Source organism: Falco rusticolus, chromosome 4, assembly GCF_015220075.1.
Source record: "Falco rusticolus isolate bFalRus1 chromosome 4, bFalRus1.pri, whole genome shotgun sequence".
In the NCBI taxonomy this organism is placed as follows: Eukaryota; Metazoa; Chordata; class Aves; order Falconiformes; family Falconidae; genus Falco; species Falco rusticolus.
In genome coordinates this window covers 60,399,095-60,419,766 of record NC_051190.1, presented here as the reverse complement: position 1 = coordinate 60,419,766, position 20,672 = coordinate 60,399,095, and the positions used below count along the sequence as shown (strand labels likewise).

The following is a 20,672-nucleotide window of genomic DNA, read 5'->3' as shown; positions in this document are numbered from 1 at the left end:
AAATAGTCAGCCCCTTTAAAATAACTATGTAAAACCAGTACAGTTAAAACTAATCCAAATAAACTATTTTTCTTGCATGTTATACAGATTCATGGCTGTATCTTTTTGGTGAATTCTACTGCTTAAATGGCATCGTCAAACCATCCTAATTTCCCCACCAGAAGCTTACCAGTCATGACAGTACCGTACATCCAATCCTTCCTATGCCTGACACTGTTATACCTGCCAAAAAATTGCTGAACCAAAAGTGAGCCTGACCTGAATATGCAGCACTCACGAAAAATACACTTTTACTGCAAACTGAGAGTTTCCTCAACAATTTTCAAAAATGCACAGAACTCCAGCAATACCACTCTCAGTTGATCTACTGTATGACCACATTGCAATGTAAAGCAAAGCAACTTTGCATATTTTTCATACAATAAGTAACAACTTCTTGTTCATGGGAAGAAAAAAGTACATATGGTAGCTCTCAAAACAAGGTGAGATTGAGACTTCAGCACTAGAAAGAGAAAGCATGGTATTATTTAGAGAAAGCCTACATGAATAAAGGAAAAATAAGAGACCGCTGCCATTCCTGAAACATGCTGGCTGTGCCTAGCCTTTCCCATTGTCTAGTTTGTTTGCCACATCAGCATCTTTAACAATGACAACCAAATCTTTACAGTATCATTAATATCCCTGCCAAGCTGATCAGAAAAGGCATCATCAACGTAACATCATTGTTTGTTCTCTTTTTAGTCTTCAAGAGCAGTGTTTTGTCATTCCTTAATTCCTCCAGAATCTGCTGCAAGCTTAGAAAAGGAAGTACAATGAGCAAAAAAAAGGAAAAAAGAAGAATAAATGTAGCTGTAATCACTCAATGATATTCCAACAAAAACGTTAAGAAAAATATACACAATTCCTTAAACCTTTGAAAGAACATTTCTATGAGGTGAGTTAGACCTTGCAGAAAGAATTGAGAATAACGAGTTCAAAGCCAGAGGGTGCATTATATTTAGAGCTATATGATTTATTCAAGGTGTAGAAGTCGAAATCCTCATTTGTATAGTTGACTTTAAAAGCAAACTAGAGGGATAAATCATTAATTTGCAATGTATAAGGTCACTGTTTGCTGTTCCTGCATTAGTAACAATAAAGCTATTGTAATTCCTTAAATATATCAAAGCTACCCGAATTTAAAATAGAATTCCATCTATGACTCATAAAATGTAAATGTAGAGGTGTAATTTTTTACACAAGGCAGGTTTAAGCCTTTAGAGCATTTAATATACAAGGACTAATAAATGATAGCACTAAAAACTATGATCACATCAGCTAAATGGATTATAAATTAAATTTCCATAATGTATGCAACTGAAATACAAATGTAGACATAAATCAAGGTATTTTCTAAACACAGGTTAATTACACAAATTCAAAACCTGTCTATTTTTTATGCAAAATAATCCACTTAGCATTTTTCAAACTGGTCTTAAGTCTTAGCCACTTGCAACACTTAATCCTAGAAGCCTATCAATAATTCCTTGTCAGGAAAAAACAGCAATAGGTATATTGAAGAAACTTGTATGTTATTTTTCAAGTGTCTGTCTTTTATGAGTGTTTATTGCTAGAAATTGTGCCAAAATGATTTGAAATAAAAAGGATTAATTATAGTAGAAGCTTTTTAATATAAGTGAGTGCAGCTGCAATGCAATTAATGCAAATTGTGACGCTATCAGGAAAATAAATGTGAACAACATCACTGGCTACTTCTGTTTGCTGCCAAATAACTTCAGTAATTTACTACATTAAGAATCAATAAAAAAATAATGCATTTCAAATGCATCACTATTAATCTTCAGGTAGTTCCAAAGTGAACATTTATAATTTCATCTAAAAACTATATAAAGCATTTTTAAATAAAATAAATTGTGCAACTTGAGAATAACTTTAATTACTCCTTCTCTTAGCCAAGTAATTGCAGTATTAAAAAAAAAAAGTCTTTTTGGAAACAAGACAAACAGTAATGTTTTAATTAGTCTGAAAGTCAAGCTATCCTAATAAAGTTTAATAAAAAATGCACTAACACTCTGGTAAATAAAATTGGTTTTGTTTCAAAGAGGTAAATTATACCATTACAGCTCCAGCACCACACAAAGATGCTGAGAAATGCTGTGTACATCTGAACATGACCAAACAAACTGAAACTGTATTCTTCAGTTTCCCTCTAACTTCCCTGCTTCTCTGTCAGCATGAACTGATCAAACTACCTGTCTCTGCCAAAAGGTGTGATTCCACCCATTCCTGCCACAGAAATGAAATAAACCAGCTTTCTGAATCAACTGGGTTTGTTTGCAGGTAGAGTAATTGTATAGTATAGAGGTTACATGAGCATTATGACATGCTGAATAAAGTTCAGAAGTTGCAGATTATTTGTGCTGTGCATTGTTTGTGATGTTGGGTTTTAGGTTTGGGGGTGGGGGGGTGTTGGTGGACTGTCCTGGTTTCAGCTGGGATGGAGTTAATTATTTTCTTAGGAGCTGGTACAGTGCTGTGTTCTGGCTTTGATGTGAGACTTTTCAGTTCCTCAGGCCTTGCTAGGGAAGAGGCTAGAGGGGCACAAGGAGCTGGGAGGGGACACAGCCAGGTCTGCTGACCCAAACTAGCCAAAGAGGTGTTCCACACCATGGGACGCCATGCTGGGTGTATATACCTGGGGGTTGGCCGGGGGGGCAGGTCATGGCTCAGGGACTGGCCGGGCATCGGTGGGTGGGTGCTGAGCAGCTGCCCCATGCACTATGTGTTCCTTTCTTCCTTTCCCTCTGGATTTTATTCTTTCCCTTCCACTTTTCATTATAACCGTTACTGTCATCATTGTTATTATTGTTCTTTCATTTTTATTCTATATCAATTATTACATTGTTCTTATCTCAACCCTCGAGTTTTACATTCCTCTCCAACTCTCCTCCCCATCCCTCGGGGTGAGGGGGGAGTGAGCGAGTGGCTGCGTGGTACTTAATTACCAGCTGGAGTTAAACCACAGCATAGACACTGTTTGAAGTTGAGCTTTCTTTCAAATCAGAATCCGATCCAGCTCACTGCTACGGCTGAAACCAGGTAGGAAGAGCAAGACCGTTTGCTTCCACGGGAGCACAACCTTAGAGCAGCCAGTTGCCCATGGAAGTCCACCCTGACAGTATTTTTCTTACTGCAGCTAATCTAATGGCCGACACGGGAGATAACTCCTTTCCTCTTTTTTCTTAGTGAACTGTCTTGGGGAGCTATAAATTACTTGAGATGAAATACTGAACTCTCTGAACAGGCCTTCTGCAATATCAACATAAAGGAGGCAGGAGCCCAGCCTCAGTGACAGGCAAGGGACTGGTGCCCGCCTCTAACAGAGGGAACCAGCTGTCAGGTTAATCAGCCGCAATATGAAGCTGCAGCATTAGAATATACTTATATATTTACTTTTTAATACAATCACACCCTCCCCACAGAAGCAGTCCTCTTTTTCTCCTCCAGTAGCCAACAGGCAACAATGCTGACAAAGAAACTGGCTTGCTCTTGGAGGGAGGTGAATAATTTCGTTTGACTGTAAGCTCTTGTTCATACATTGCTTCAAGAACTCAAAGCCAGCAAGTTTAACCAATATACATTTTAATACTAAACTCTTCTCAAACTTCAAGTACTCTCACCCTTTGGCAAGTTTCCTTTAACTCTTACAATCGTCACTGATGGGACTAATGCCATTCTATAATGAATTCTGGGAGCTCACATTCCCCACTTTTTTATCTACCAAGCCCCTTACTTGACTTCAATTGTGTCTATCCTGCAGTCCCATAAACTGCAAGCAACTTACATAAAGCAAAAAATCCAGATAGGGAGTCACAAAAGGAGCAATTAGTGGTCAAATATGACATCTGACTTCCTAGGTTTTAACCTTTTGATGGGGGGAAGGGGAATCAAACACCTTAACAGAGCCTATATACCTATTCCTCCTCTAAAGGCTGGGCATTTATTAGCATTCCACTTCCATGGAAGTGCAATTTGCATATGCAAGTTGTGGGCAAGAAGCTAGTCTGAAGCAGAGACAGGGATGTCTACATCAAGGGCAATCACACACGCACTGTAATGCTCATAGGATGACACATTCCCAGAAGCTAAAAGGTTATGTCTGCTAAAAGGGCCAATCTGGACTTCCCAGTCCTATTTCAAACTCATGTAGGTAAGGGATGCTTTTTAGGCAAAGTGATGACATATCTAGATAACCAATAAAATAACTTAAAAGCTTCTGAAACAACTAAACAAAACAGAACAAACAAAGAAGTCTGGTTTTTGATAACAAATTCCTTTCGGTATTCTTCACCCCAGCATTTTCCCATTATCCAAGAAGCCTTGCTAGCTTTTTAAATTTTTTTATTTATTTATTTTTAACATCTATGGGTTAAAAGAAGTTTTTTCTGGTTAAAAGGCCAAGCAATTATTTCACTACGAAAGAAGTAGTATTCAGTAAAAGTAACTTCATACACCTCCCTCCCTCTGTGTGTGAATGCCTGTAGAACACACCAGAAAGTTAAAAACAAGCAAGAGTAACTGAAAGCCTACTGTGGTTAATAGGTTTTGACTTCACACACAAAGCGCACGGACTGAAGCCTATTGTTACTCTTTTAAATATTAGCTAGTTGTGATTACAGTATAGTTCGACTATAATTGATTACAACAGAGTAGCTACAAAAGAAATCAGTATATAGATCACAACTTGGTCATCTAAAGTGACAAATATGTTCAGATACTTATGAATATCCTGAATGCATTCATTAAGCACCTGTGATGTGTGGAAACAAGGAATGGTTCTTTAAGGCAAGCAACTTTAAGAATACAGGCATGCAATTAGTAGCTTTAATGTATCATAGAAGCATGATCTCAGCTGGAAGGACACTTGTATACAGCGCATAGTAAGAAAGGAAGGAAAATGATGCAGTTCTCTGGGCAAGAAGGACTTCTTCCTTGTTTTCAACACAATGGGAATAACATCTGCCTGGGACTATATATGATAACTATCACAGTATTATTTAAGCAATATGTGGTCACATGAGGTATTGTTAAGGTATAACACTCCAAGATTTAGGCAACACTCTTCAGAAAGAAACAACTTTGTGCCATGTTTTAAAACTGGACAAAATCTAAGCTAGTTATTTCAGACAAATTAGCCGTATACAGTAGAGGTTACGTGAGCATTACAACATGCTGAGTAAGGTTCAAATTACATAAACAAATTCACAGATGAACCAACTAAACCTTCCTGACTGTAAGGCAGCTTTAGTGCCTTTACTTATACTTTCAGGTCTACAATTAATTCCATTATTTCTACTTAAGAAAGATTTTTAGTTAAATAATTAATCAGTCATTGTTCCTACTTTCCATTAGTCCTTCACAACCCAGAACTGTATTTTAAAACCTAAACAATGCTAAAGTCATACCCCTAGAGAGACACACTTAAGGCTTATGGGCTGAGGCAGTAAATGACTGAGCTTAAATTCAGGTATTTCCCTAATCAGCCCCCAAGACCATAACCCTTTCTATTTCAGTCATTTTAAACAGTTACTATTAAATAATACTTAGCACTTACAGAGTGCAATAGATCTTCAAAGCTGTACAGAACCATTAATAAAAATGATAGAAAAATAGCAAAACCATTAGAACTTCCTTCTACCTTATTATTTATATTCGAGAAATATCACACTTACAAAGCCTTTGGGGCCAGAAAAGCCTTTTCTACCCTAATGAAAAAGATAAAACTAAAAAATATAAGCTACATTAAAGTTAACATGTATTCATTCCTATATCTGAAGCATTTTTAAAGCTAGCATTTAGTAATTTTAAAGCTAAAATTATTAAGTATATCTGTAAGAAATTATGTGCTTTAAAGTGAGCAAAAACAAATTTATACCGTTCCTAACGCCAATATGAAAAATTAATTCTATCAGGTGGTGTGTCACAATGCAACATGTCTATCTGGTAGCTTTAAGTCACTGTTTCTCAGTTTTCTGAGCTCGACAATAGCAGAGACATCTGGATGCATTATATGACCACAGTAATGGAAAATCTGGTACATTATCTTCCCTATACGGCTGCAAAAATTCATAGTGCATTTTCTGTTCAAATACTAGATGCCTTTTGAAAGAGCAGGAGGCCAAAATTCCACAACTAGATGCCGGTAATTAGACTTCTGAGAGTGCTTTATTAACACTCTTGCAGCAGTGCTACAACCTCAGATGTAAAAATACTTTTTTTTTTTTTTTTTTTTTTTTTCCAGAAAAAATAGAGCCTTTTGTAGATTGGCTTTACTTCTGATTTCCCACTCACTGGTAATTTGCAGATCAGTAAGTACAAGTTCACAGAAGTTCCAGAGAACTGGGGTAGGAAGACTCAGATGCGAAGGGCCTGCCTGTCAGATTTGCTACGATCCATGTAAATACCTGAAAATGGATTGCAAGTGTGTGATAAGCACCAAAGAAACCCTCGACTGACTCATTACCATAAAAATGTGGGAATCCATTTCCAAAGACTCCATTGGAGCATATAAGGTATAATGACCTTGAGTTAATTTTTAGTTTTAAAATGGGAAGTCATGCTAGTATTTTTATTCTAAGAATATAGGGCATTTAATTTTATTACAAGAGTTCTTATTACCAAAATAGAGTACTTCAGAAATGTTAGTACCTGCAGAAAACCACCATTTCATCAGCTTAGTACTTTCTTTTTGTTCCAATAGGAACAGTTCTCTCTGTAACTTATATCACACATACGATATAAATTGCAATCAATGTCATTTGGGCGGTTTGAGGGATGGGAGAAGGAAAGACTAGAGGTACTTGTGGATGCGCTGGATAACTGATAGTTATCATTCACTACTGAAGTTCCAGTAAAGGCTTAATATATTTTTTTCTTGTCTCAAATTTAAGCGTAATTTATTAAGAACTGAAGATAAAAGGAAGACATCTCCTTATTCAAGTTCTAGTCTTCTGAAAAACTGAAACACTTACTACTATATAACTAACCTCTGGATATGCTTCTAAGATAAATCTCTATTTTAATAGCAGTGAAACCAGTCATTTTTGAAAACAGTTCAAATAGAATAAGGAATTTCAGTAAGTATTCCAAACCTAATTGATTGAAATAGACGTAGGTGTTCCCAACTGAAAAAAGATAAGGATACCATTACCACACACTCTAACTGTTTATTTATTCCCTGTCTAGGAACCTGATTTAGAGGCAATAAAATGCAATCAGTACACAAACCAGAAGCAGGAATCATCTGCTAATGGAACTTTTAATTGAGGACTGACCACTGACATGAGGTAATTCTTTCCATGCAGAACTCCTTGCAGAGACCTCTATGCACTTTATCACAGTAAACAATCACTAACATATGCATTAAAGAAAATTTAAATACATTATGACCCAATAAATATCACAATCCATCAATACACACTTTTCCTTCCTAAAGATTTAGAGTTAGAATACCACATTTCAGTAGTCTTTTAGTGCTAGACATATATTTACAAGGTTAGTACTAACGTAGCTATTTGTAATCAAAAGATAATTGGTTATGTTAAATGAACCAGTACACAAAGGAATTGTCAAGCTGAGTAACTGTGTCAGAAAATAGATTCAGATTAGTTTACATCTACATTCATAAATCACGAAATAACTTCCATAAGGTATCAATTTTGCTCTCTTACGATTGTGCTTCTGCACTGTAACTGTATAATTAAAAGAGCATGCCACTTTACATGGTAAATTTCTGTTTTGATTCCATTTCAGATGATTCAGGATTTTCCGATACAAATGATCGTCAGCTAACTTGTGTTTAAGCAAAATGCTGAGTCTACAAAATCACGTGGAGGGTAACTGAAATTAATAAACCAAAAAGTTCACACAAATTACCTCCTCTTTGTACCAGTACCATAATTCCATACCTACCTTTCTAGGTACTAGTAGCACCAATGGTGGCTGCAGCACAAATCAATCAAGTGTACTGATTTAAGCCAAGTCAAAGTGGGTCTTAATTAAATGGACAGTAAGCAAAGGGAAAGGGCTGCCTAAAAATCAGGAGAAAAAAAAAAAAAACCACAGCAAACCCTTCAACAGTCAGAGAAACAAAGGAAGAGTAGCAGTACAATGCTTGCTGCACCACCCTATCAAATATTCAAGCATGCAAAATCCAGTTCTCTTGCTTTGTTTCTCTCTACAAGCTTTTGGCACAAAAAGGGCACACAAATATGTTATAGGAAACACTTGCTTGAAGGTTTTAACTCCATATGTGCAGCTTATAAATGATTTCAGAGTTTAGGATCTGATCCAGATCTTGCTGCGAAAAGACTCCCGTTGATTCGATCTATTTTAGATAAGGCCCGAAGATGATTAAGAACTACTTTAGGTTTTTACTGTAGACACTGCTAATCTAAGAATTGTACCTTCCAGCCAGGAATAATGTGTCACACAATAAATGACCTATCAGAGCTCTATTCAAAGTTACAAACAGTAACCACAAGTCACACACTCTTAAGATACAGAAAACTAATCAAATCAGTAATTAATGGCCTCACATTTACTGCTATGGTAATTAAATTGGTATGTGATCTACTATTACCTTTCTAATGTTCAGTTTTACGAAAATACACGTTTTATAACCTTTTTAAAATTATACATCTAAAAACATTTAGATAGGTGCACAGAACGGTCTGTTATATCTCAAATCAGTACAGTAACCTATAAGAAGTCATATGACATAAACCTTCATCAACGTAATATCCACCAGGCCATGCAAATTACTGAATTCTATGTAACATTAAATATTAATGATCAAAGACTAATCCTAGATTGTCTCACCTATCCATCGTCAAAATAATGGATTTAAACATTTAAAATAAACACATCATTTTTGCTCAGTCCTTGCTGCTTCTTCCATCAAAATTCTTTACTTGGCTCCACAAAGGAAGGATTCAGTTCAAAACAACAGTAACTCAAAAAAATTGTCCTTCATACTGCCTTCCCACCCATTTAAGACAAAAGCTAAGTCTTTCCAAAACAAACCTAAAGCATTTCAGAAAACTCCAGTGTCTTCCAAGGACTGCAGATTCTATTGCTTAGAAAAAGAGATTTAATTTTATATTTCAAAGATAGTGCATATATGCTTCAGCAACATGAATGCGTGACTCGCTACAGCTCTTCAATATGCTGGAGTAAGAGAAGAGAAATGGAGACAGTAGAATTCAGTATAACCAAAAATACTGAGCGTATTAGACAAAAATCTTTAGTGTCAGAAAGGGTCACCTTGTTGGAGGTGTAAAGATAATCACTGCAAAACATAATACATACAAGAACTAGACAGGTTTATGTCAAAAAGGAATATGAGGAAACCATTACAATTATCATTCTAATCTTCCTATGGACTTCCTGCCATATTCTTAAAACTAATGCTGATACTTCTTTGAATGTAAGTAAATTATCATAAGAATTAGCTACTTGATGTCAAATAATTCCAAATGCAAAGAATGTCCCTTTCAACAACATCTGCCACATTAACATCATATAATACATACAAATGTAAACTGGAAATGGAGAAAGATAATATGGTATACAAGACTGAGTTTAGGTCTGAATAATATGGTAAAGTTCAGATTTTACTTCTGTATCTGTCACTGTTCTACTAATCCTTATTTCTGGTGAAATGGTTAACCAGTGTTTCCCTCTTTCCAGGTCTGCAGCAGACCATTCAAGAATCAGCACTGAGAGAATCCTCATTTAAGATTCTCAAGTGTTGCTTCCAAACTTCCCTTCTCTGGCTATGTCAGTTTTAGTTTTGGTAGCCTGTCAAAAATGACAATTTTTGTGTTCTGCCGAGCCAAGCCCACTACATTGACAAAGCTGCAGCAGGGAAGTCTGCATGTGGAAGGATTTTTTTAGTGCTGCCAGAACTTCTGCCCATGGAAAGGAAGTTAAACCGAATCAGGTGCCTCCCCACAGCCCAATTTTACTGTCACATCCATACTTCTGGGACACCACATGGGACAAGACTTTACTTTCCAGGGAGGACAACAAAGAATTTGGGGCTAGAACACCTGTCTGAATGTCCCTGACAGCCCAGGGCACCCACAGTTCTCAAGCAAAGCCTGGGCCTCAGAAAGTCACTGCTATCCTTCCAGTGGGCAAAACTGAATTCTTGAATTTTGAATATTTTTTTTTAATTTAAAAAAAAAAAAGAATTTGAATTCAAGTTTCAAACCCCACCAGTGGTGACAGACTGCTACCAGAGGTGTGCACAGTAAGATGAGCTTTTACTTTTAAGGAAGAGAAAGGGAAACGCTTAAAAGGCACCAAAGTTAAAATAATATTTACATTACAAAGTAAAGTCACTGAAAGTTGAGAAATGTAAACTTTGGAAGTGTTTGAGTGCTGCTGTTGTTTAAGCAAATTAATGTCTGCTTTTTTGCCTTTTTTTTTTTTTTTTAAAGAATTATTTCAGACAACATATGCAAGTGCATGATCACATGGTATTATTTCTACCAGGCCTTTTCCTCATCGAGTGATCAGTAAAAGCTGCATGGACAGCCATGCAGTTTGTATAGTATATAATGTCAATTTCTTCACTAACTACAAAAATACATCCCAAGTAGTCAATAATTTTTGTAGGGTTACAAGAATTTAAATTTTTAGATAGGCTGTTTTTAAGGGTAATTTTAAAGTTTTTAGGCTTTTCTACTTTTGAACTGAATAATTAACATAGAAGATGTCAAGCTGTTAGAAACTTCCTGATGAGAAGAAAAAATGAATTAGGTGTGTATCTATGGTACTGAAAGTTAAATGCATTTGGGTATTAGTATGAAATGGCTACCAAGAGACAGAGAATTTCTATAAATTATTATATTTTAATGTATTTGTTTTCTGATAACATTGAAACTTCTTACATTAAGAGTTTTTGGTGGCAGCGCTCTTTACATACTGGTTTCCACAAATAAGAAATTGCTGTGGATGCCTGATTGCTTCCTTTGCATTAGATCTATTTTGTTTACAAAGGGGCTTTTAATAATCCACTATTGCTCTCAAATAACCCTGTGCAAAGCATAAAATGGACCATTTTTGAAGACGGGTGAGTGAGTATTCAATAACTTAACCAAGAACGCAATACTGGCAGGTTTTGAATAGTATGGTCGTGCCTTATCTTTCTGTTTAATTCATCGAGTCTCTAAACACACTACTAAAAACGTGTCTGTCCACCTGGGTAGAGATAATTATAAGTAACACTGTCAGTTCTTACCTTATGTAAATATACTGCAAATACAAAAACAATTTATGCTTTCCAAATGTTAAATAATAGAACCTCTGCTTTTAAAAAGACAAAACCAGAACTATACTTGTAGCACTTTATGGGAAAAACACATTTTTTAACTTCTGTCTTTACGCTAACATTTGAAACCCAATTACAGAAGGCAATGTGTTGTTTTGACAGAAGAAATACAAGGATCCAAAATTACAGTCTTTTTTTCTTTAAAATAATGTTTCAAACTTCCCCGCGACAATTAAGCCCTGCCCCATTCCATGTTAGATAAAAACCAACATTTTTAGAGTCAAGTAACTTCCTTATGATACCACAGCAGTATGTGTTTCCCTACTCCAAAAATCTACAGATGCAGAAAGGAAATGAAAAGTTGGATATGTAACATAGGTCAGAATTACAAACTATTGTAAATAGTCTCACACTAAAAGCGGGAACATCCTTCAAAGATTATTTTATTGAAATGGCCAAATTGAAATTTTCATTATTGAATGATTTTGCATATTTTAAAAGCTAGGACACCTTAGCAGAGAATTTGCCTGCAAAGTGGCAGTTTATAGCAGTTGACTGGCAACTCTGAAGAACAGCATTCCGTTTCAACAACTCAAGTTTGCCAACAACGTCCTCTTAAACTGCTTCCAGCTACACTAAAAGAACATCCAACTCTACATAAAAATCTCACTGCAAGTAAACAGGATTTTAGCCTCCAAAATAATTCAGGCAATTAAAGGGAACTTTTACATCTTAAATACCTTCAGTTTTAGATAGCTAAGGAGCAATCAATACTTTTTTTTTTCTGAAATGCAATTTGTATTCCAAACTTTGTTTCATAATTATTAGCTTTACAAAAAGTATTTCGAGGGCTTAAAAAAAAAAGTAGCCTCATGACTGAACCAGACCATAAAAGAAAACTGAATGTAATGAGTATCTGTAATGGTTTCTCTCTTTTTTTTCTCTCCTCCCCCATCTTCCACCTAGCTCAAATTAGTCTTTGAACATTCATGTTTAGTTAGTCTTTCAACATTCACAGCAAAGTACCAAGCACTAAAACTGAATAAAGATGCAAAATGTACAAAAAACCCAACCAGAATTAAGTGACAGTTAATTTGCATAAGGCTCTTAAGTATGGTAAATGCATATGGCAAATTTTAAATGCTAGCAAGAATTTTACACCTCATACAACTAGAAACTGTTCATTCCTTAAATTATTAATTTCATATAGCCCAAATGATGGAAGTTTAAGTGTAGTCAAATTCAGAAAGCTCCAGATCAAAAATCACCATAAGTACAGTAGTTCTATTGGCTTCAATCAACTTAACTTTAAGCAACAGAACAAACACAGAAGCAGACACATGCACGCTTTGCTCAACTGGCAGTCAAAAGTATCTCAAATCCTCGGTACTTGTCAAGTATGTAACTTACTAAAAGGAACCAGAATCTTGGGTGATATATAGAAATAATGTTTAGATCCAACATCTGAAAGTTATTTTTCCCCCAACTCTATAAAAATATCACTTTTTCCCCATCTACCCCCATCTAAAACAAAAAAAAAATATTATGAACTATTTCAGTACTGCTGTAGCTTTATATTATACAATACTGTCTTTACCTTTCCAAGCATTCTTCCAAGAAAGTAGTAATGTCGGGCGTAAGAGTCTCCAACAAGCATCTGTGCAGCAGGGTTAGGATAAAGAAGGCCCTCGTTGGTGGTCTTAAAAAATCCCTGGTTAGGGTTAAATCCTGATTTAAGTAGTTCATTCAGAAATTCTCTGAAAATTCCACCACCATCAATACCAGCTTCATCAAGACCATGTGCATTAAGTAAGTGAACACGAATGCGCTTTTTTAGGTCAGGTTCTGCAGAGAAAAGAGACAGACAAATTCAAACATAACTATCTGCTTGAAATTTGTTTGGATACACACACGTAACTATACAAACATCTACACTAACTTTATATTAAAAGATTGAACTAGTACATAAGATCAAAATTCTATTACTGGCTTGGATTTGGGAATATTCAGTATGTGAAACTCACTTTGTACAAAGGGTCTTGCTTTAAGAGCATCAAAAGGTGGCAGTGGAAAGACACTAGGAGGGGGAAGGAAATCCTAGAGTCTTGTAGAGAGGCCCAAGAATAATTTGAAAATTCTATTTATATAAAATATTGTGACTGCAAGGTTCAACACTTTCCTGTCTGAAGGAACCTTCAATAAGCACTGCCACTTAGAGGGGCTGACTATTAAGCTACACCATTAAATAATTTTATTTGAAACTGAACTTTATGTTTTTGATACTCTGGACTTATTGCTATGTCATGGAATTCCAATGAGCAAGGTGTAGTAAAGGTGAACATGTTCTGAAGGAAGATGTTCTGCTTGTTCCATAGAAGGCTGCTCCTTGAGAAAGCAAGCAGTATTTAGGTCCCTGAACTATGTACACCTAACAGAAAAGGAGGACCTTTTTGCTCAATTCACTGCAGTCTTCCAAAGATCTAACCAAATACACAGCTTTTATGCAAACCCTTGCACTGACTACACTTGTCCAGGCAAAGCAACCAGTAATGAACCAGTAACAATAAACTTTCTACTGCTTCCATGTGCTAAAAATGCACACATTATGGGAAGCTGATATTCATGAAAGAATCTTTAGCACCTGGTAGCAAAAGAATTTCGACTGAGCCACCGAGTGTCTTACTTATACTCTCCCATTAGCAAATGTCTGTACATCTACTAGTACCATAGTTTGTACTTTTTTTAAAAAAAATAAGTCTAAATGTATCTCTTTTAGGTAGTTAGTTTTAAACTCAGGTATTGAAACACAAAATCCTATTTATAAATACAACAGTATATTTAATACTGCCCGAGCAAAGGAAATTAAGAAAATACATGATCTCGCGAAATTTTACACTAAGCAAGAATATCAGCACCGCCCCTTCTTCCTCTCTAAACTAGACAGTTCTTCAGGACAAGCTGAGATGGCACAGCAGACAAGATTCACATGGCAAAGTATTTGGCAATTATTCTTTTTAGACACAAAAATACAATATAATAAGGACTTTAGTCTGGCAGCCTTTATCTATATTGGAATTTTACTTCTAAAGAGGCTGCTTTCACACTAAGGTATGATTTAAATCGATGTGGTAAAATACATACTAGTACACACTACCACTACTAAGTACACTGCTTTATCCTTACCAGTCACACTGTACCTAGCAAATTCTGTGCAGTCTATATATTTGTTGACACTGATTTACCAAAGCAGAAAATATCTAATGAACTACATACATAAATATACAAAGTAAAGTTATTTGAATAAATAAATGGGGAGAAAAGCCCCATAAATTAGGTTTAACACATGCCTCCTTAGTTCAAAGAGGATGAGACTGCTATAATCGAAAGAACGTGGAGAAGAATCACTTTATGTAAAAATCAGGAAATTTAACTTTGTAAGAGCTTTCACACCTCACAGCTGATGCACTTCTAACACCCTACTCAAGTAAGCAAATATGTAAGTACATGTTAAGAATGGTTAAATGTTATAAACAAGCTGATGATAAATTAATTGTAAACCTACCATTTTCAGGAGAAAGTTTATCATAAGCATCTTCATAAATGTAATTTCTTCTGATAGTGACATTAATTCCATCCAAAAACGGCCCATCTCCTTGAACTTCTTGTTTATCAGCATATATCAGTCTTTGAAAAATCTGTTAAAGTAAGTGAAAAGAGAAATCGTGTCAGATCTAAATACTCACCAACAGATGGTCATTCACTACTATTACTGTCCTTTGAGTTGCTGTTGGGCACTCACTTTCAAGCAATTTGTCTTCTCTCTCACTGAGCTGCAGAAACATAATACAGAGCCATATCCCAGGGGAGGGAAGGAGAGGGGACAGACATGCAAAAAACTTTTTCATGCCAAGATACCATCCTCAGTTCTTTCTACACAAAGAGACACATCTACAGATATTGTATCAATGATTCCAGACTTAGCTCCCTAACTTTCAGAGTTCTGAAATACAAAGTATTCAAAAACAAAAGGAAAAAGCCATGAGTATGTTACACATACAGAGGTTATCCTCAATAATAGTAAATACTTTTTTATTGGGTTTTGTAATGCTTAGGAACTTTCCCAGTAATAAGAAATTAGGTAAGATTCTCCTGTTAGGAGCAATGAGCAAATAATCCAGGGCAAAATAGCACATAGCCAAGTGGATATGCCAATATGTAGCATGGACGCAGGTTGCCTAAAGTGTAACAATGTTTAATATACTCTCAACACAGGGAGTGTCTGTTTACTACATCCTCTCTTGCATCTTTTCCATATTCAGTAAACAGCCTAGTACATTTTCCAAGGGATGCAATCTCCCAATACTAGAGACTGCCTTCTTAAATTAGAAGGTTAAGAGTCTTCAGGGATGTTTAGAAACAACGAATTTGCCACGAAAGAGGAAAATCTGACTACAGCAGACAAAGCTACTGTAAGTAAGGCCTCAAATCTACTGTTTCTATGGACAACTGCAGCTAGCGAAGAGGATGCTCTCCAACCAGGAAGATTACAGTGTAGGCAAAAGCTGGGTTCTTCTCTAAGGTACACAGGAGGAAGATAAGAGAATATAGTCATAAGCTGTAGAAAGAGAAATGCTGAATGGACATAAAGAAAAAACATTTCATAATGAGCGTGATTAAGTATCAGAAGAGGTTACATGAAGAGTTTGTGAAACCATCATCATCTTTGGAGACAGTTAAAACTCATCTGGACAAGTCCTTGCACACCCTCATCCAACTCTGAATTTATTCCTGTATGAGGATGTATGCAGACTAGAGTACCTCCAGAGGTCCCTTCGGACCTGTATTTTTCTACAGTTCTACAACATCAAGACACACAGCCGCAGACACTTTATTTTTATGTACATGGCATGAGAATATGCTCACCACCATTCTCTTCCCTGAAACACAGCTAGATATGGCTCATTACAATTACTACACAAGTATAACTCATAGCAAATTTCTTCTTGATATAGAGTCTGGACTCCTACATAATCCAATGTTCATGCATGCGTTAGACCTGAGAATAAGAACCCTAACACATAACTGAGGTATTTAAAATTAATTCAGACAAACACATGGAAAAGCAAGCAATGTTGACTAAAGTACACACCATAAGAAGTAACATCATCATAGGCAAGCTGTCAAAAGTATGGGTTAAGTCAGTGAGAACCAAGACACCTGATACAAATCAGTTTCTTTACCTTCCACAGGTAAATAACAGATTGAAAGGTGTACACCAATGTGCTTTAAGGCTAAAGAGGGTAACATCCTCTGGGGTCAGGAGGATGAAGAGTCTACCATGAAAATGAACGCAGTAACTGCTTATAAGAGTATCCAGTATCTGGTAATTCTTGTATTGGAAAATACAAGAATTTTCCAAGTTTTAAACTATATACTCTATCAAAGTTCAGCTACACAGCTATGAATGCAGAAATTTAATCTCTAGGTGTTACTCTTCCAAAACCGATATCCACCATCTCATTCTCTGTAAATCCACCCACTGCACAAGTCTCCAGACTTGACCTTGCAAGCTGTTTATTAGATGCACAACTAGTTAGTGCTCTGTTTACCACAAGAGGGTGCAATCATGTAGATCAATCATTGAATCAGGACTGCAGTTGATTGTAAACATACCTCATGCCACTTGGAATACATGCTTCTAATTCTAATGCATTATAAAATACAGCTAATAGAAGAAGATAAAAGTAATTAAATGTTCAGTCGCCACATGAGTACTATAGAAAAACAGCATGGCCTGTATCCTTCTGTAGGGAAACAATCCAGTTTCTACTTAAGAGGTCTTTTTACACTTACTGAAAATAAAAAACTAAAAATACAACTGCATATTAAATTGGAAATTAGGTACCTTTACTCTTTCTTCAAAAGGAACTACAAAAGGTAGCTCTGTCAGAATTGCAAGTTGTCGTTCTTCAGATACAGAAAGAGGTGCTGGTTCCAAGCCCACTTAAAATAAAAATAATAATTTTTAAAATTTTGCAAAGAACATTTATTTTTTAAACAGTTTATTTTGTATCAAGTGACTCAATTTACTCTGTATAACAATACATACATTAAAATAATTTACTCACTAAACAAAGCCTTACCATTCTTTAAAGATTGGTTTCTACAGGCAAACTGAAATACAAGTAGTGAAAACACACTGAAAACAAAACATGTATAAAAATAAGTACTCCTGTATTTTTCATCTTAGAAGAAAAAAGTTATTTTCTTATTATTGACATTTTAATTTTTCAATTAAGAAAAAATTCATTCTAAAAGACAATTAAGAAGTTGTAAGCAATTAGAAATTTCATCGCAGGAATACACAATATTCCCATCTCAACAAGCAAAATAGTTTAACGGAATTGTGCCTGCAACTACATCTACTTTCAGTCAAATAATTTTAGGCATAAAAACTAATGAGTAAACCAAATCTAATGAAACCAGCAGAAAGATAACATTTATTTCAATGGCTTCTCTCTCTCAACAGCAAGGTCACCGTAATTGTATTTATAATGTGCCTGAGAAAAGAACATTAAAAAAGAATTCAAGAAGCCACAGCAACAGATACACTCTGTCACATACAGTTCCCAAGCTACCATGCAGCTCCCTTAAACCTTCTCATACCCACAGAGAATGTTCTTAGGGAACAACTCAACTTTGGGTGGTGCGCAGTAGAAGTGACAACCCTGCTCCAACCTCATGGAAGAAACTCAGTTGCCGAGCACATACCTGACTGTAAATAATTGAATGCAGAGGGGAAAAAAAAAAAGAAAAAGATACTGCTCACTGACTCAATGCTGTGGCTAAAGGTCCACCTAGCTTCAGTCTACAGAGGAAACAAAACCCACAATTCCTTAGTTGTTTTCTTTTCATGTTTAATAACTACCTTAGCGCAAAAAAAAAAAAAAAAAAAAGAATCCACAGTCACTATTTACAGGCCATATTACAAAGCCAGAGTTTACCGTGACAGTTACAGGTTCTTCCTTTGGTTCCTACCTGAGGTGACTAGTATTTTGCTGCCTTTCTGCAACTAGACATCACTTCAATTTCACTTTTTTTTCCCCCCCACTCCTCAAAGCACATTAAGTAGGGATATTTTAAGTACCAATTACACATGATGTGACCCAAAACTTTATATTCATTTGGGGCAGGTTTCAACATTGCAAGCCTTTGGAATTTCTGATAAAATGCTTATCTGTGATTACCCTTAGTTTACTTAGTAAACATTTTTAATTAAAGTCAATGTATGCAGCCTATTAAGCTAACAGTTAAAAGCATTTTAAAGAAAAAGTGCGTGTACAGCAAAGGTAAACTACTACATGACTTCGACAGTTCAATTATTCCAGTCAATTAGTCAATTTTATCTGCATTTCTCCATCACAGCTTCTTTCTTTAAAGAGAAATATGGGATGGAGCCATCAATACAGAGGGCATTTAGAACTAACGAGTCTGCCATTTAAGTAAATGAAAAAGCACAAATAAACATGACCATATGTGATTCAGCAGTACTTTTATGTTAATTGGCTTTAACCCATATGGAGTCAAGAGGGATTAAACAAGTCGTGCACACTATTACCTGCTCATTTTCACACATTCACGTTGGCTGCATCTTTTTCAGTCCGATTTTGTATGAAAACAGCATCTACTTGAACACATAGTGACATCTTGCCTCATCATTTTGCCCCCAAGACACCCTTTTGAGCTACCCAGCTGAATTTTAGCTTTGACAGAGGAGCTCAAAAATACTAAGTTTTGTGAAAATTTTCAGCTCAACAGAGAAGAGAAATTCCTTTAGTGACCTGATCACAGAAACAGCAAGGAGAGCTCTGTTATCTGCTCTGTTCAGTGTGTCAGCTTGCCTGGCAGCCAGCCAGCAAAGCGAGGGCATGTAGCTGCTCCACACCAACCGCAGCACATACATTCCTTTATCCACCAACTGCCCAGACCAAGGCAACTAATGAAACAGAGGGAACCGGGGCTACTATGAGAAGAAAGACAAGGGAAAGAGCTCAAGATGCTGTATGTATGAGGCAAGGAATAGTAAGACCCTTTTAAGTAAGACGATGTAAGAACAGTAAGACGATACACATGGGAGAGAATCTGGAAGTAGTAAATGCGCAACAGGTCTGACAGTGATCATCATGGCAGTATAGCTGTCAAGAGCCATGGAGGTCAATGGAAGAAACAGGGACTACTGGTCTAGAGTCCGCAAGGTATACAGGATACAGGGCTGTTGAAGCCTAGCAATTTTTGCTAAAACACCTATTTGAAAGATTTCATATTAACAATCACTTAGAATACGCAACTTCCAAAAAGAAAAGCTAAACTGAAAAAATATTAAATTTAAAATTCTGAGAAGTACTTACACTGGACAAGCTAGTTGTTATCTGGCAACTAGACTAATAAGGTAATCAAAGTCAACTTAGACCATCATAGCTATTCCAGTAAAAAACATCATTATAAGTAGTCCATAGGTTTTGACCTTGGACAAAGCCCTTAATTCTGTACAAGTCTGAGGCAGTATTCAAAGGCTATGGTCTTCTCTAAATGATCCACTGTATCTGGCTAAGATACTCAAGTAGATTACATCATCTTGAATGAGTATGGACCATCGCAGATGAATGATTTTCCTACTTAAAGGCCCCATTTTTAATTCATTATTAAATCTTCACAAGTATGAGTGATTTAATGAGTATTTTACCTGAGCATAGCAAGGTAAAGTTCTAGAATACTGAAGCTACAAAGGTATGAAAAGCTGAACTAGCATAAATTTACCCTCATTGCTAAGTTGGTCCAATTCTCTCATCTTTCTTTGGAAGTTCCATACAGTCCGGATATTTTGAGTAATTCAAAGGGTTAAGTTTCTGCCTTATCTAATTAGAGAAAATATTTATAAACAGTAATTAATACTTATCATGGTACCTAAAGCTTGTTTGTTACAGTTTAATGTATAATATAGAAGTCTCCTTATAGTATACAGTAAAAGCAAAATGTTAGTGCTTTACATCATCTGCTACTTTATTGTGTACCTTATGCAACTGCTTTTTACACATATTAATTCATTTATTTTTAACACATCTCGTGTCCACCTCATCGTTTCCCCTCATCAATGCCAGAAACAGCTTAGGGAAAGCTGTTATACATTAAATATTCTAAAGACATAATGCACAAATGTGTATGTATACAAATACACATTTTTAAAGCATCAGAAACAAAATTATGAAAGACTGCCTTGCTTTTCGCTATCATTAAGACTTTTACACAAAATGCTCAACTGAGCTCTATAAAAGAT

The 20,672-nt window shown here is 35.9% G+C and overlaps 1 protein-coding gene across 4 annotated transcripts in view; it reads right to left on the bottom strand.

Moving 5' to 3' along the window:
- Positions 1 to 20,672, bottom strand: part of UBE3C (ubiquitin protein ligase E3C) — a 76,983-nt gene that overhangs the window by 18,010 nt on the left and 38,301 nt on the right. For 3 of the 4 annotated variants that reach the window (XM_037382583.1, XM_037382584.1, XM_037382582.1), the window contains 3 exons: positions 17,244 to 17,341; positions 14,901 to 15,033; positions 12,936 to 13,183 (listed from right to left, as the gene is read on the bottom strand). In XM_037382583.1, the coding sequence (XP_037238480.1) occupies positions 12,936 to 13,183; positions 14,901 to 15,033; positions 17,244 to 17,341 (479 nt within the window). Of the gene's footprint in view, positions 1 to 7,985; positions 8,091 to 12,935; positions 13,184 to 14,900; positions 15,034 to 17,243; positions 17,342 to 20,672 lie in introns of those variants that run through there. The other variant, XM_037382585.1, reaches the window with a different exon arrangement.